The sequence below is a fragment of the Nelumbo lutea genome, chromosome 8 (assembly GCF_056320005.1).
Source record: "Nelumbo lutea isolate HS-2025 chromosome 8, American lotus-T2T, whole genome shotgun sequence".
Taxonomy (NCBI): Eukaryota; Viridiplantae; Streptophyta; class Magnoliopsida; order Proteales; family Nelumbonaceae; genus Nelumbo; species Nelumbo lutea.
In genome coordinates, this window is record NC_142691.1 from 30,765,560 (window position 1) to 30,783,688 (window position 18,129).

Consider the following 18,129-nt stretch of genomic DNA (forward strand, 5'->3'; position numbering starts at 1 on the left):
CATATGACACCAGCTGTTTACAGCATACAAATATTAAACCAATAAAAAAAGGAAAAGTGGCCAATTAGGTGGCCCACTTATTGAAGATGAGGTGGAAGCTCTCTTTGATGAGAAACACCATAAATATCTTCTCCTTGACCAGCCCTCTATCTTTTCTTCAATGGCAATGTAACAATTTTATTAAATAAGAGTAAAGATAATATGAATATCAAATCCTTTTGAGAATAAGTAGGGATATCAGTAGATTGTTTTTAGGTTTACCACTATTGGGTTTGGATTGGGTCAACATTAATTGGGCTTTGGGTTAGGTTCGTTCAGGTTGAAAGGTAAATCCATGCCAAACCTGACCTGTTGGCATTGCAGAATTGAAATGTTTGTATGTATAGCCTTGGTTGAGTATATATGTTCTATACAGTGTTTTAAAAGCACAAGTGCAAAAAAGGCGCAGGAGCCAATAGGGGCCAATTTGCGCTTGAGGTGCAAGGCACAAGGTACAAGGCGAGGCATGTGCTTTTTTGAAGCAAGTCGCATAAATACAAAAAAATTGCTAAAAATAAAAAAAGTGTCAGAAAATTCAAAAAATGCCAAAAAATAATAAAAGAAATATTAAACATAATATAAAAAATATAAATTTAAATTTTAAAATAAATGTTTTTTAAAAAACCTATTATCTAAAATTAAAATACACATACATAACATGTAAAGCATATTCAAATGAAAATTTAAAAATAAAATCAAACATATAAAACATTTTCAAGCATGTAAAACCCATAACCTCTTTTCTTCCACAATTGCATTACTTCAAGTAGCTAATGTGATGTAAAACATATTACATTCCTGTTTCTACATCGCCTTTGTGCCACGCCCCTCGAGGCAAGCCCAAACAAGTCCATGTTAGGGTCTTAAATTCTTAGTCTCACACAAAAAATAATGATTTTATAATTTTAATTGCTTTTTAAGAAGATATTTTATTAGGATGAATGAATAAACAACATTAGCAAATAAGGGGTTTCAAAAGGCGTGGAATTTTCCAAAGGCACACCTGTGCTGAGGTGCAAGGCGCATCAGGTGCACCAGGTGTGTGCCTTTTGAAAGGGCTGCGCCTAGAACCTAGGCGAGGCGCATACTTTAAAATGTGCCTCGCCTAGGCACGCCTTTTAAATCACTGGTTCTATATGTGAGATGGGTTGGATCAGGTTTAGCATTCTATCCTTGTTTAGTCGGGTTGGGTCAGAGTCGAGCCAAACCTGTACCAAACCTGGCCCATTGATATCCTTAATAAGGACTCAAATATGGCCTTACACTCGTACCAGTTGCCACATCTGATATAACAAAACCTGAAACCCACAACACTAAATCGTGACCATCTGGGAAGATATCTCATTCTTCCCCATTACTCTCTGAGCCTATAAGTGATGAATCCATATGAATGAGATCCTCACTTTGGAAGCCACAGGTCTAACCTCTCTAATAAAATGTTTAGGAGGCTAATGCCCTCGTTCTCTCTCTAACATACACAGATCTATCTATAGGACTTTCTTCCCTCCTTTCTGCCCTTGTTTACTGACCCTGCTCTGTAATTAAGACCCAATTTAACTCTGAATAACTCCCTCCCTGTTCTTCTACCTACCCGTCCTGCCTTTCTCTTCAAGCACTCTCTTCTATTCAAACTGAACCCCATCATTCCATTGAGGTGCATTTTGTTCAAAGCTACGGTTGATGCCTCACCTACTGCTGGCTGATCACCCAATGGCACCACTGCAATAGGACTTAAGTTGCTAACCTCCTCTTAGTTTTCTAACTGGCCCTCCCTTTCATGCATGATCAGAACCATCTCTGGTTCTGGAGCTGGTATTAAGACTCACTGACTTAGGTGGTATCCTCTCTTGGGAACCAAGTTGATGTGGATGGAAGTTGTCTCTGACACAAGTGTCACCACCACCTACCATAACCTTTGTGGTCACCTGACTTCCTCCTAATAAAATGATGTGATCCTCTATTTGTTTTTTCTTGTGTTCTGCTTGGGGGGGGGGGGGGCTCAGGTTTCTTTGCAAGGAAGACAAGCCCATTAAGTTATTGGGACTGGGTATCAAACCGAGTTGACCTTGAGCAGCCTGGTTTGGTTCGAAGTTGGCTGGGCTGCATACAACCATGTTTAAATCTCGGTTCAGATTGTCAGGGCTATGACTCTTTGACTGGTAGCTTACATGAAGAAGCTCTTTATACACAGTAGAGGAGCCCTTATAGATTTTGCTATCAAAAGACTATTATCATGCTTACTAAGTTACTATAAAGAAATAGGTGCAACGAAATGAACACTTCAAATATCTCTACTCCAAAGGACACATTGTGTTCAAATTATTGGTAGAATTTCTGTTCTTAGCTTGCTAGAGAACTGATCAAAGGACATTGTTTTGAGTTAATAAACTGTAAAATGATGATTGTGTCATAAAAATGTCCATGAACTTAGTATCAAAAGAAAAGAGCAGAATGATTCGTTTAGCACCTTTACCTGTATCAGTGTACCAGTTACAGTTTATTTCACCTTTCATTTATATACAAGAGCCATCTGGCATTCCAGATCGGATTTTAGTATATTTGGGTCTTAACACTTCACAATTCTTGTTATGATGTTTAAACTTATCAACGATTCAATATTTTGAAAATTTACTTTTATCTTGTCATAGTTGGCATGTTTTGGTTGCGATGCCAGCTGGAGGAAATGTAGACCTGCCACATTCTCTGAGGCATACAGAAGAGTGTACTCTTGATCAGGTTGTGGAAGCTTTTTCTTTATTTGTACTTGTTAGCTGTTTTGTTGTGTATATCTTTTTGTTCATAATGTTTAGTCATTGTGAATGTAGTGCATTGTAGATGAACTGTTTAGTTTTTAATGTCTAATATCACATTGGATTGTTATTTGATGATAGATTAATAAATACACAACAGAATATAGAGATATGAGATTAGTTATAAATAATTTGAGATAGAAAATAAGGGATGAAAGATCATATATAGATGTCTGGCCTGTATGACTGTAATGCTGAACAGAGATATTGCAATAAGAACTTGTAAAGTTGGAGCAAGAAGAGAGAAGAGATAAAGATAATTGGAGCAAGTTTTCACAACATAATTTACTCACACTTTTATTCTTCAAATCAGCTCCAAGAATTCCATTTACTATAGTAGTCCATAAGGACACAATGACTGATTTTTATCATTAAAATAACTTTTTATATATACGATAATCCTTCTATGACCAAATAAATTAATATCAAACCCAAAAAATAGACCAGGAACTAGAAAGATGGAAATCCTGTGGCCAATTGACACCTTTTACATATCAACAAAAAGTTCGCACCTCATGCATGCAATAGACATAACTGCCCCACATTATCATCTGATCCAAAGGATTTTAATCTTATTAGATAGAAATTGAAAAGCCATATCTATTGACACCAGAATCTTGTCAATGGACAACTTGTGAACCCTAAAGTTGTAAGGAAGTGACTTTATTATGGCTTCATTATCTTTGAAGTATAAAGGCTCCTTTTTTATTGAGTAAAAGGTAATTTTTATTGTATTAATAGTCAAAAAATTATTTTATGCATAAGGGGATGCGCACATGAACCATAAACAATCAGCTCTAAGGTAATTTTGAAGTATAAAGGCTCCTTTGAATCCATATTTTGCAAGACTAAAGATCAATAGCTTTTGGAACCCAGTTTTTGAAAGATTCTCAATAAAATTAGCTGCATGGGAAAAGAATTATATTTTGTTGGGGAGTGATACAGGAGCATGCACTTGGCTAAATCAGTTTGAACCTCTTTGGAAGCTCAAAAAGAAACTAACAGATCTGAAGAGAAGGAAGAAATGGTCTAGACAAAAGACTTTTGGCCTCATTTTCCTCTTGAAGGAAATTTACGGGAGAAGAGCTGGTGAAAAATAAAAGGATGTCTACTTATGATACAATTTTTAGTGAATATGTTGGAGTTCAGGAATAAGTTCCCTAGAATTTTAATGTTGTCTCGAAATTACTATCTATGATAACTTCTGCACTTCTCATAATTACTATGTTTAGTAAACTTACAATTTATAATTTCTAGTAATTCTTGATGTCTTTAAATTTAGTTTTAATGGGTTTAGGAAAGTGCTATTAGAGTTGTTTAGGAATTGGAATTCTTATCTAAGTGTCATTGTGGGTCACCAATGGATTTGTTTTAGTTTTAAAGCAATTAGAAGTTGTTTTTGGGTCAGTTTCCTAGTCCAAATTGTAATCTATAAAGGGACAACTGTGTTAATAAGTTGTCTTTTTCCTTCTTTCTTTCTCTCTTATTTCTTCTTCTAAGTGATCTGTCTCTTTGCCATTTACCCAACAACAAGAGTTCTTTCTTTTTTCTCTCCATTTTTGTTTACCTTGGTGGCTGATGTTTAGAATAGGTTGATAACAAAAGTTGATCTTAATAAGAAGATTAGAGATTGGAGAGCGGGGAGGCAGGAGACTACTGTTACCTTCAATTTGCAGATGACTTGATCCTTTTTTGTGAAGATGGGAATGATAACTACCTTAGGAACTTGAAGGAGTTATCTTTCTGTTTGGAAAGATCTCTAATTTCATAGTCAACCTAATGAAGAGCGAGTGGCGGGAATTAATATGCAAGATGATGAGCTGACATATTGTGCGAACTTTATTGGGGTTTGAAGTTAAATCCTGGCTAAGTAGAGGACTGTAAGAGTGAAGGTGAAGAATTTGTTGTTCAAGGAGTTGAGAATTAGAGGTCTGGTGGCACTAAAGATTAGAGAAGCCCGAAGAGTGGAAGTGTGGATTGTGGGGGAAGCAGTGATTTAAAAGGTGTGCCTAAGCACTAAGGCGAGGCACGTTTTAAGGTATGCGCTTCTCCTTGGTCCTAGGCATAGCACTTTCAAATTTTTTTTTTATTTGTTGCATTTTTTTTTGTTTTTTTTTGAACCTAATGGCTGGGGTGGGGGATCTACCCTTGGACCCCTGGCCAAGCCCCTTGAGGCAAAAGCCCAACCAAGTCCATGTTAGGGTCTTAGATTCTTAATCCCTACACAAAAAATGATTTTATAATTTTAATTGCCTTTTAAGAAAATATTTTATTAAGATGAACGAATGAACAACATTAGCAAATAGGGGGTTGTTCATTCATTCATCTTAAATAAAATATCTTCTTAAAAGGCAATTAAAATTATATAATCATTATTTTTGTGGAAGGATTAAGAATCTAAGACCCTAACATGGACTTGTTTCTTACCAAAAAAAAGCACGGACTTGTTTGGGCTTGGTATAAAGGTGGCTCATTGAATCAAGAATGCAAGATGTTTTACATCACTTTATCTATTTGAAGTAATGCAATTGAGGAAAAAAAGAGGTTTTGCGTTTTACATGCTTGAAAATACGTATGAATACGACATGTTGAGGGATCATTACAATGGAATCCCTTGTGGTTAGGGCTATATCACATATAAAAGCGCACATGACAGATTGAGCTGAAAGCTTTGAATGTTCATGAGGAGGAAGATGAACAAAGCATAGACACCCAAAGACATGAAGATGGGAAAGATCTGGGGGGATCCAAACATCTTCTGATGAGGAGATATGACAAAAGATGGGATACAATTGATCAGATACACTGTCATGCTAGCGGCCTCTACCCAGAATGTGGGAGGCGCATGTGACTCTTGTAGAAGAGTCCTTACAACACTAAGAATGTGGCCATTCTTTCTTTTTACCACACCATTTTGCTGAGGAGTATTTGGATAGCATCGTTGGACTTGTATGCCATGATGTTTCAGATAAACCGGAAATTCTCTGTCACTGTATCCTCCCCCTGAGTCTGAGCATAAGGTTTGCACATTCGCCTGAAATCGAACTTGAACCATGTTATGAAACAGTTGGAAGGTTGGAAAAACTTTTGATTTGTGTTTGAGAAAGTAGATCCAAGTGTACCTGGTATAGTCATCAATGAATAACACAAAATACTTGTATCCCATTTGAGAAACAATAGGTGAAGTCCAAACATCACAAAAGGTGAAGTAGCATGTTCAACTTAGTGAGTGAATGGTAAAATACGACTCTTACTCAAACAACAAAAAACACAAGATGTAGCAAAGGGTTTCATAGAAGGACTTTTAGTTTTAATAAAACCATACACAAATAAATATTTAAGTTTTTCAGAATTTAGGTGACCCAAACGTTTGTGCCACAAATCCTAGACATAGTTTATCTGACTCAAAACAAGACTCAATATAGAAGAGCTCAAATAAGTAGAGGATGATGTTGATTGTGATTTCTCAAACTCCAACACAAACAAGTGGCCCATCCTACGCCCCTTCCCTTTCACCTTCCCACTTCACTGGTCTTGAATCAAACAACCATAAGAGGAAAATGTTAGAATGTGGTCTTCATCAACCACTTGAACAATTGAAATAAGGTTGGCAGTAAGTTTAGGAATAAGGAAAGTTTTAGCAAGGGACAAAGAGTTTGAGGGGGAAAGTTTGAATCACAAATCATCACTCCCAATGATGTTTAGTTTCTCACCATTAGTAGTGACAATATGTCTATGGTTGGTCTCAGACAGCCAGTTTGAGGGTTCAGGATAGGCCCTAGTCATATGATTTGTAGCACCGGAATCAATTATCCAAACGTGAGATGGAGAAGAGCAATAATCAGAGAATTCACTAGATAGGTTGATAGCAGAAAAGGTAGATGAGATAGCAAAGGATACCTGTTGTATCTCTTCTTTATTCATGGAAGCAAAGGATTCTCCCTTGGCAATAGAGGTATCTGACACTTGTCCCTCAGATGACTGATAAGCTCGTGGCTAATTCTTCTTCATGGGACCCTTGGGTGGACGAATCAAGCAGTCTGGAATGATTTACCCGTGGGTTGTTTGCAATAGGTGCATGCATTCTTCTTTTTGCAATGAGAAGTTATATGTCCATTATCCCTTACATTCATGGCATTGAGTTTTAGAAGGGTCTTTTCCACCCGATTTCTTATTCCCTCGTGCAAGAAAAACAGTATCAGTCCTTGAATCAAGATGTTCCCCTTCTATGTTTATAGCAGTTAGGAGTCTAGTTTCTTCCCTCAACAACTCTTCCATCACAGATAGGGGTGTCCATGAAAAACCGAAAAGTCAAACCAAACCGAGAAAGCCGAACCGGTCGGTTCGGTTTCAGTTCGGATTTTTTGAAAAATCAAAGGACCAGTTCGGTTTTCGGTTAACCTATAAAAAAATCGATGGTTAACTAAACCGTCTGATATATATATTTATATGTATATTTTATATATATTTTTAATATGTCACATATTTTTTGTATTTTATATAATTATATATAATGATTATATATAAATATATACTTATATTATATTTATAATGATCTATTTACAAATATATTATATATTTTTAAAATATTTATAATATATTATATATCATTTATTATTTATAATATAATAATAATAAACTGGTAGCACCGGTTCGGTTTACAAAAAGGGGCCATAGTTCGGTTAATCGAACCGTGGACACCCCTAATCACAGAGTCTAAGTTTGGAAGAATTTCTCTACTCAAAATATTTGACCTGATTATTTCATACTCAGGTCTCAGCCTCATGAAAACTAGTTCAGTTTTCTCTTTTCAAAATGCTTTTGCAAATACTTCACACACTCAACGGGATCAGAAGGTTCAATATGAACTAGTTCATATTCAGCCCAGGCATAGTATTCTTGTATCTTTTTGTCCCCCTAGCAATAGGAAAATATTTCAGATTCAATTTGGTATTGCCGTGGCATATTGGGTTGATGATAAGCCTTTTTCAAATAGGAATACATCTTATAGGCAGTCCTCAGTCTTCTCATGGGAACACTAAAGTGAGGCAGAATGGAGATCAAGATCCAGGAGACTAAGGGGGTGTTCCGTAGTGTGGATGAGAAATTGGTGGGTGTGGACTGGTCCACACCACACCCTATGGCAGGGACCAATCCACACCACACCACAGTCCATAGTTGTTCTGCTGTGGATAGATTGTGTGGACCGAACTAGTCCACACCCACGGTGGTGTTTTGTAGGTGTGGTGTGGACTGGTCCACACCATACTTTTTGATTCCATGTGTCTCATATACATTTTATGGGAGATCTACACAGTCGATCATAAATATCTAAAATTTGCATTTTATATGGTAAATAAATTGAAAAAAAAGGCATCAATGTGTAGACAACAATTGCATTTTTTTTAAATAATTAAAAATATTATTTTAAATATTAAAAATAAAAACTTAATATTTTAAATATTATTTTATTGATAAAATATTAAAAAATTAATATTTAAATAATGAAAAAAGAGTTGAGAAGGAGAACCATCGGACTTGTGCTAGAATTAACATTAAAAATTATTATTTTATTGATAAAATATTAAAAATAAAAAAATTAATAATTATTAAAAGATTAAATTAAATGAGAGTAATTGGACCAATGTAATGCAGGTGCGTTACACTGAAACTGTTGGGACCCAAATACCTTCCTTTAACCCAACACAGGGAGTGGAGCAGGCCACTACCCATCAGCAATACTCAAGGAAGCAGAAAGGACAAGCGACAGAGCCTCAGGGACATGCAACAGAGCCTCAGAATTAGTTACACACAGAGAGGGTGATTCCGTCGACAGAAGATATTCCCTCCATGATATTTCCCAGAGTTTGTTATCAGTTAGTTATTCTGCCAATCAGAGGATATTCCCTCTATGATTACACCTGTAGGCCAAATATATAAGGCCCTACTCTTTTAAAGAAGGAATGAATGAATATCCCCTGTTTTTCTCTTTCACTGCATCCCTCTTTTCCTACCTTCTCTTATCTTCTTCCTCCCCATTTTCTGTTTTAGGAGGTTAAGCCACCCTCGAAGGGGCTTCCGAGGTGAGCGGTATCTCACCAAGTTGGTATCAGAGCCAGGTTGTAGACCAGCTATGCCGCAGACAAGATCCTCTACCATGGAAGACAGAGTCGACCAACTTGAGATTGGGTTCCACCAAGTACTGAACGAACTCAGGGATCTCAAGGTGGTCATCTCTAACCTCGCCTCTCAACAACAGTCCGACGAGACTAGTCAACCAACAGGGGCCGACGCCTTTGTTTTCGGAAGCCAGGGAATTGGGGGTTACCCCGCCGGAAAGGTTACTAAAATCAATTTTCCCAACTATTCCGGTGGAGATCCCATTCCTTGGATCTTCAGAGCAGAGAGATTCTTCGAGTACCATGAAACCCTTGCACACCAGCGTGTCGCCATCGCCTCCATTCACCTTGAAGGAGACGCTATTCTCTGGCTTTAGTGGTATCGACAAACCCATCCTCAGGTAGCTTGGGCGGAGTTCACGGAAGCTCTGTGCATCCGTTTTGGGCCGACGGTGTTCGTGGATTATGACGGACTTCTCACTCGATTAAAACAGACGGGGATAGTAGCAGACTACCAGCTCGAGTTCGAAAGAATGGCGACCAGAGTACACGGATGGCCGGAGAAGGCCTTGGTTGGGTGTTTTGTGAGAGGTCTCAGAGAAGACATCCGCCTGGAAGTGAGAGCTCTTCGACCAGCGACAGTCATGGCGGCGGTGGGCATGGCTTGCTTGCAACAAGTGAAGATTGATAGCATGCACAGGACTAGCAAGCCATCCTATCCGAATGTGAGGGCTCTCCAGCGGGCCAAACAGCAACCCCAAAAACAAGTTGGGGATCCTCAGAAGCCCATTTTGCCCAAGCCCATTGTGCCTTTCAAGCGCCTCTCGTGGGCTGAGATGCAGGCCCGACGCGAGAAGGGCCTCTGTTACAACTGTGATGATAAGTTTGGCCGGGCCATAAGTGCCGGGTCCAGCGTGTATTTATCCTTCAAACAAAGGGAGAACCAGAGGGGACAAAACTAGAGCACCTCGAAGACTGTGAGCTGATATCAGGCGAACCAGAACCGGTTGGAGCCGAGATCTCTCTACACGCTCTGATGGGCCTCAACCCTCTTCAGTCCATGCGAGTAGAAGGAAGATTGGGTGGCCGATCTGTGATGGTTTTGATTGACAGTGGCTCTACTTTGAATTTCATCACTTGCCGTTTGGCAAAGCAACTAGGTATGACTATACACCCCACTCCTCTCTTTTCAATCCATGTGGCTAATGGGAATCAGATGTTATGTTATGGTGTATGTAAGAAGGAAAGGATCCTCGTACAGGGCCATAATTTCGTGGTAGATCTTCACCCATTGGAATTCTTGGGGGCTGATATCATTTTGGGAATCCATTGGTTACGTGGCCTAGGTTCTGCACTGTGTGATTGGGCCAGAATGACAATGGATTTTTGCCAAAATGGACAGACCTGCCATTTGCAAGGGGTGCGGCCCTCTAGTCCCCGAGGTGATACCTTAGCCTCTATAATACGGGCCTCCAAGGATACTGGACAGCCCTTGTTTATGCATTTGGGCATTCGGCCCACAATTCCAATTTTAAACAATCAGGACTGTGACCAACCTACTGAAGCCCAACACCAGAGCCTAAGATCGATCCTCGATCAGTTTGGTGACATATTCAAGGAACCGAACCAGTTACCTCCACCCCGGGCCCATGACCATCAGATACCTCTCTTACCCGAATCCAAACCAGCCAATGTGAGGCCATATAGATACCCTTATTTCCAAAAGCTGGAAATTGAGAAGGCAGTAAAAGAGCTACTGGACAAGGGGCATATACAGACCAGCACCAGCCCGTTTTCATCCCCCGTACTCCTAGTGAAGAAGAAAGATGGTAGTTGGCGGTTTTGCGTAGATTACCGGGCCCTGAACCAGATTACAGTGAAGGACAAGTTCCCAATACCTCTCATTGACGAACTGCTGGACGAGTTAGGGGAAGCACAAGTGTTCTCCAAACTTGACCTGCGGTCCGGGTATCATCAGATCCGGGTTCACCAGGCTGATATCCACAAGACAACCTTTGGGATCCACGATGGCCACTATGAGTTTCTGGTTATGCTGTTTGGTCTTACCAACGCCCCCTCCACCTTTTAGGCCCTCATGAATGACATCTTCAGGCCTTTCTTAAGGCAATTTATTCTGGTATTTTTCGATGTCATCTTGGTTTACAGCAAGGATTGGGGCACCCATATGAAACATCTCAAACTTACCCTCACAATTCTGAGAGAGCATCAGTTGCATGCCAAATTGGCAAAGTGCTCCTTTGGACAAAGACAGATTCGGTACTTAGGCCATGTGGTTGCTGCAGGCCAGGTCATGGCAGACCCAGAAAAGATAGGTGCCATCTAAAATTGGCCCAAGCCCACCACTGTAAAGGCTCTCAGGGGTTTTCTTGGGCTTACCGGTTATTATAGGTGCTTCATTAAGGGGTATGGGCTTATGGCCGCCCCTCTAACATGCCTGTTAAAGAAGGATTCGTTTGGGTGGGCTGATGATGCCCAATGGGCCTTTGAAGACTTGAAGACAGCAGTCTCTAGCCCTCCAGTCCTCACTCTTCCGGATTTCTCTCAACCCTTTGAGATAGAGTGTGATGCATCGGGTGTCGGAGTGCGGGCCGTTCCGATGCAGAAGGGGCAACCCATTGCTTATTTCAGCAAAGCGCTCTCAGTAGCCCACCAAAATCAGTCCACCTATGTCAAGGAAATGATGGCCGTGGTAATGGCAGTACAGAAATGGCGTGCATACCTATTGGGACGCCAATTTATCATCATGACAGACCAAAGAAGTTTGAAGTACATAGCAGAACAAAGGGTGCACACCTCGGAGCAGCAAAAATGGCTTAGTAAACTAATGGGATTTGACTACCACATCGAGTATAAACCTGGGCCTGCCAACAAAGTAGCTGATGCCTTATCACGGGTAGAAGAGCTGACCCAACTAACCTGCTCTCAGCCCAGTTTTCCCTTATTTGAAGCTATACGGCAAGAAGCCAGATCTGATCCACAGCTGCAAGACATCAGGGAAAGGTGGAAAAGTGACCCTTCTCAGGTTCCGGGTTACCAAATTGTGGGGCTTGATCTTTTCTTCAAGGGTAGGTTTGTGGTTGCTCCAAATTCCACCCACAAAACTGAACTACTAAGGTTGTTTCATGATTCCGCATTGGGAGGACATTCAGGGGTGCTACGGACCCTAAAAAGACTCAGCAGCCACTACCATTGGGTAGGAATGCACAAGGATGTATTGCACTATGTATCAGAATGCCCAACTTGCCAACAGCAGAAATACTCCTCACAGTCACCTGCGGGCCTTCTACAACCCCTCAAGATTCCAGAGCAAGTGTGGGAAGACCTCTCCATGGATTTCATCACAGGACTCCCTCGTTCTGCAGGAAAAGAGGTCATCATGGTAGTGGTTGACCGCCTCACCAAGTATAGCCATTTCTCTGCTTTGCCTCACCCTTACACTGCAGCGATGGTGGCCGACATTTTCATACGGGACGTGGCCAAACTGCATGGAACACCAAGATCCATTGTCTCGGACCGTGACCCTGCCTTCCTAAGTTCATTTTGGAAGGAGTACTTCAGATTGCAAGGAACCCGACTACACCCATCCACCAGCTATCACCCGCAAACTGATGGACAGAATGAAGTCATTAATCGATGCTTAGAAGCCTACCTTAGATGCTTCATAGGGGAGAAGCCTAGACAATGGGCTCACTGGCTTCCGTGGGCAGAATAATGGTACAACTCAACTTATCAGTCAGCTGCAGGGATGACACCTTTCAAGGCCCTATATGGCAGAGAACCCCCTCCCATATTGCCCTATGAATATGGGTCATCCAAGGTGGCAGAAGTAGAGACTCGCCTACTGGAAAGAGACGAGATTCTTAGACTGCTAAAGGCCAATTTGACAAAGGCCCAGCAACGAATGAAGATCAGCTATGACTCTCACCACCGCTCATTAGAGTTTCAGGTGGGTGATTTTGTCTACCTTAAGCTCCAACCTTACCGCCTGGTCTCAGTGGTAAGACGGGCTTGGCACAAGCTAGCTCCCAGGTATTATGGACTTCACAAGGTGCTGGAAAGAGTGGGCCTTGTTGCTTACAGATTGGACCTCCCTACTACCTCGAAGCTTCATCCAGTGTTTCACATCTCTCTTCTCAAGAAGGCTGTGGGAAATCATACTCCTACCTCATCTAGCTTACCCCAATTCACTGAAGAAGGGGACATTTACACAGAGCCCATCAAAATTGTGGATTTTCGATGGGTCCGACGAGGTGGGCAGGTTGTACCAGAAGCCAAGGTAGAATGGGCCAGGCTGCCCCCAGAAGACGCCACTTGGGAACCTTATCTAAGGCTGAATGAGAGGTTCCCGAACCTAGACCTTGAGGGCAAGGTCAATGCTAAGGAGGGAGGAATTGTTGGTGTTAGACAGTTTTGTATGCCCTTAGCTTCAATCTGATTTGATGTACTTTTGTTATTTAGTGGAAATAAATAAAGTGCATGTTTGATTCATGTTGTTTGGTTTAATTCTGTGTAAAACCCTAAAACTGGACATTTATAGAGACTCATGTTAGTTTTAAATGTTCACAGCCGTTGGATAAGTCTGGGGAGATTTATCCTGCCAAGGCTGATACTGGTGTGCCACAAAGTGTTGGGATGGCCTGTCTCAGCCATCAGGGTAAGACCCGAGGCACATGCAGTATGGGATTACTTGAATCCTTGAACCGGACCAGATTTCCAGTATTGCCCTGGACCTTGGAGATAGATGGGCAAAACTGAAAAGTTACACCTGATCCCTAGACTCGATTATGACATTTCACTAGGTGTTGGATCAGGCTGCCTTTGATATACCATTCAGTGAGATCCTTAGCGGGGATCAAAACCTGGGTATGTTGGGGCAGTTTGAGAATTCATCTGAGTGGGTGATCATAGTGATAGAATCAGCCACTTTGTCGGACAAAGGGTAATGATCGGGAATGCACTCTCTCTGATGGAAACCAAACTGTCGGCAGTTGATTTCAATCGTTGGAATTTTGTTTTGCAAAATTAATATATTTATATATATATGTACGGTTTCGAATTGTTTGCAAATGGTTTTAATTCCCGGGATCCATGTGAGAGGAGAGTGCGGCACTGTTCCTTGCAGCCGAGGGAGAGGTCCTCTCTTGTCGGGCAGTGCTTGATCATTAAGGGCTGAGAGGTTAAGTGTAAGACCATTGAGGATAATACCTGATGGGCTAATCTTGCACCTGCCCACAGTCCCTGGGTTTTTATAAGATGGCTTGGCCCAGGGACCACTTAATGTAAGTGTTGGGCCCATAGGGTCCATATGATGGACTCAAGGGGTTCATTGAGTTTTTCAGTGAATTCGGCTGGGCCTTGTATTAAAGGCTGGGCCGAACCCATGTGGCTGGTGTGTAGATCAATGCTTGGGTCCCACGCCATACAAAGAAGCCCAACTGGGCAGCAGATTGGAATGTAATTAGACACTGAACACTTAATGGGCCAGAAGCCCATTTCGAGGTGGGCTGATATGATCACCCATCCATGGGGCGAATTTGAGATTAAAGTTAGTAAAAGGATTGGGCCTTTAGCCTTATCCACTCTAAGAGACCAAATTCAAATTAGATTTGAATCTGGTAACCTCCTGATAAGATCAGGAGTAAGCTAACTCTATTTGCAGAAAGGATTAAGATTATCCCCTATCCAAATACTGATTTGGATTGGGATAACTCCTAAAAAGGAAGTTTTCTTAATCAAGAAGAAAGGAGGAGATTTCGAACCACCTTGAAGAGGTATAGGATATCTCTTGCGAATTCAGATCAGATCTGATTCATACTCTCCAGAAAAACAGAAAAAGCAGTTCAGCCTTTTTCGTTTTGGAGATCTCCTCCTGCCGCCGCCATCTGCCATTGCAAGATTAGATCTTTGCAGAAAAGAAAGTCAAGAAATCTGTTCTTGACATCAGTCTTGCAAGAAAGACTGAAAATGATTCAGTGTTTAGTACTTCCAGAGGATTCTTGTGAAGGATCCAGTGTGTAGGACGCACCCTGCTGGTTCTGTTCCATTCACAGCTATGTCATCTTCAGCAGGAACGGATCTTGGAGCATTCTTTGGGCGTGAACACCAACTTTGGGAGATACTGCTTCTCCGGATCAGGTATATTCCTCCCATTTATCTTTTGGTACAGATCTGGTTTGATTATGGTTCAAGTAGGATCCTTGAATATTGTATTCTAAATTTAGGGAATATGATTCCCAGTTGAGAGAAGGTAGGAAATTTTTGAAATTCGCCCACCCATTCTGCAACCTTTATGGCGCCCATTAGATGGATCCTACAATTCTTTCAGTGGTATCAGAGCCACAGGTTCGAATTTTGAACCAAAAGAAAATCAGATCTGACCTTGCGCAGATGGATAGAAGGTGTTGTTTCAAGATTTGCGCAGATTGTTTTCTTTATTTCAAGAAACTGTTTCTTGTTAAGGGCGATTGATCTGAAATTAATTTTATTAAATCCAAAATTTATTTAGAATTGTTCTTTATTTATTTTGATTTAATGGACTGTTCGAACCTGGAGATCACAGTGCAGATTTGGCGCAGATAGTCTGCGCACCCTTTTTCTTTCTATTTATTTATATTCGGTTTGTAAATAATTTTTTTTTTATCTTAGACTGAATGTATAGGATTTGATCAAGAATGTAATTAATAGAAATAGGATTTCTGTTATTTTTCTTGATTGAAGAAGAAGGAAGAAGAAGGCGGCGCTGGAGATTTGCAGTTGGAGAAATCGCTTTCTGCGATTTGCAGTTTGTGAAACTGCAACCCTTGTGATTAACCTCTGTTTTGCAGGTGGTGCGAACAGTCCATAGTTTGATTTGTGATTGAAATCAAAATTATTAATTTCAGATCTTTCATGAATTAATTCTTGAATTGAAAATCAGTTTTGGATCCTCTCGGACTAGATTGGACCAAAACTGTTTGGATCGAATCTGGGGTTCGATAGGGACTGTTTTTCAGTCTGTATTTCTCACACTTGCTGTTCCAAATCTGATGTTCAATTACAAGGATTAATTCGGCCCACCTGTAAAGCCTAAAGGGTTAAACTGCAAAAGGCCCATTACTGTGAGATAAGCTGTATGGGCCGAACTGCTATCTGCGATTCAGCCCATACACCTAGTAGTCATTAATTGTTAATGACTTAGATTTTAAATGGGCTATTCAATGGGCTTTACAGCAGTTAATTGATTGGATCAATTCCTCCTTTACATGTGATGTTTGGATGTTTGATGTGCTGCGACCATGGGCCATAAGTACTTGGCCCATGAAGACTCGTTAGTGGCTCTTGCGCACACCATGGCTAAATGCACATCATTGCCATGATGTCCTTCAAGGTCATTGGATGACCCCTCTTTGCTTGGTGGGCCCCACAACCCTGAAAAGGGATGCGTTATCAGTTAGTTATTCTGTCGACAGAAGATATTCCCTCCATGATATTTCCCAGAGTTTGTTATCAGTTAGTTATTCTGCCAATCAGAGGATATTCCCTCTATGATTACACCTGTAGGCCAGATATATAAGGCCCTACTCTTTTAAAGAAGGAATGAATGAATATCCCCTGTTTTTCTCTTTCACTGCATCCCTCTTTTCCTACCTTCCCTTCTCTTCTTCCTCTCCATTTTCAGGAGGTTAAGCCACCCTCGAAGGGGCTTCCGAGGTGAGCGGTATCTCACCAGAAACCCACAAACTGTCCACACCATAGTGTGGACCATCCACGAGAAAATACTGTGGACGATAAATTGGGGTGTGACCCATCCCTGTCCACGCTATTTTGTGGATGGGGACCATCCACAGATAGCAGAACACCATATCTTACCGTGGACGGGACCAAAACCGTCCATGATATATACCCACTACTGAACGCCACCTAACTTTCTATTGTCTAGCTTCCATTGTGTATAGGCTTTACTATCATCCTCATCAGGTTTACATACAGTTGTGTTCAAGTAACCTTCAAGACCCTTTCCCTCAACATAGAAATCGAACAGGAACTTCCACATATTGTAGTTAGTTCCATCAAATTTTACAAGGAGAAAGTCAATCTTTTCAGCCATCATAAATGAGCAAAATCAACCCAGAGAAAAGGATAGCAGCACTGATGTTTGCAATGTTAATCAATGCACTTAAATTTGCAATGAACAAGGCAGTGAATTACTTCATTTGAATGCAGTATTTCTCAAAAAAAAAAAAAAAATAATATCAGGGCTGAAGCATGAGATGCAGGCAACACCAATCCAGAGCAACTCCAGCAAGAAACCGTATAGAAGAATCAAAATCCTCCAGTAAGCAACCCAGAACAACACAAAATTAGGGCAACACAAACTAGGGTACCAAGGACTGATAACCAAGAGAAGAAAATACCCTAGGGTAGCACAAAACTAGGGTTCCAAGGACTGATAGTAGTCGATTAAGACAATAGTGAGATACACCGACCTGAAATGAGAAGTTTTCCAGATCAGCTTGAAGAGAGGACCTTATGTCTGTTGAAGTTTCTCAGTCTGAAGCATAAGAAACCAAAAAAACAGTTCAAAGCTGCTGCTGTTGAAGGAGAAAGAAGCCAGACTGTTGAGATTTCTTAGTCTGCTGCTGTTTCAAAACTGAACCATAAGAAGCCAGGCTGCTGCCACCCTGGAGGAACCAGTTCACAGTAGGAGAAAGAAGGCTGCTGCCGCCCAAGAGAGAAGGTCAGAACTCCCTCAAGACTTTTCAGATCCCACAGATTTTCTGAGTGAGAAAAAAACAGATCTGGGCACAGCCCTAACACCGGACAGAAACCTCCACAGAGAACTAGGATTGGAGTTGGAGAGTACAGTTGAAACACCCAGAAAGCAGTACACCTGATATGGCCAACGAGAAAGCAAAGAAAGAACAGGAATTACAGAGCAACCTGCTTTGATACCATGTCAACAAACCCAGAGAATACAGAATTCTGGGGTGAAGAAAATGGATGCAACGACCCTACCCCAAGGGTCCTTTATATAGATAATGAAATTAAAGAATTTACAGAGAGGCCCTTGTAGGGAAACAGATATTAAAGAATTTATAGAGAGGCCCTTGCAGGGCTGAAGAGAAAATAATAAAGTAAGATACAATATAATAAGAGCTACA

At 40.9% G+C, this 18,129-nt stretch overlaps 1 protein-coding gene across 1 annotated transcript in view; it reads left to right on the plus strand.

Annotated features, from left to right (window-relative positions):
- Positions 1–18,129, plus strand: part of LOC148843681 (diacylglycerol kinase 7-like) — a 65,110-nt gene that overhangs the window by 10,646 nt on the left and 36,335 nt on the right. The window contains exon 5 of the mRNA XM_088957153.1: positions 2,688–2,775. Within this exon, the coding sequence (XP_088813279.1) occupies positions 2,688–2,775 (88 nt within the window). The remainder of the gene's footprint in view (positions 1–2,687; positions 2,776–18,129) is intronic.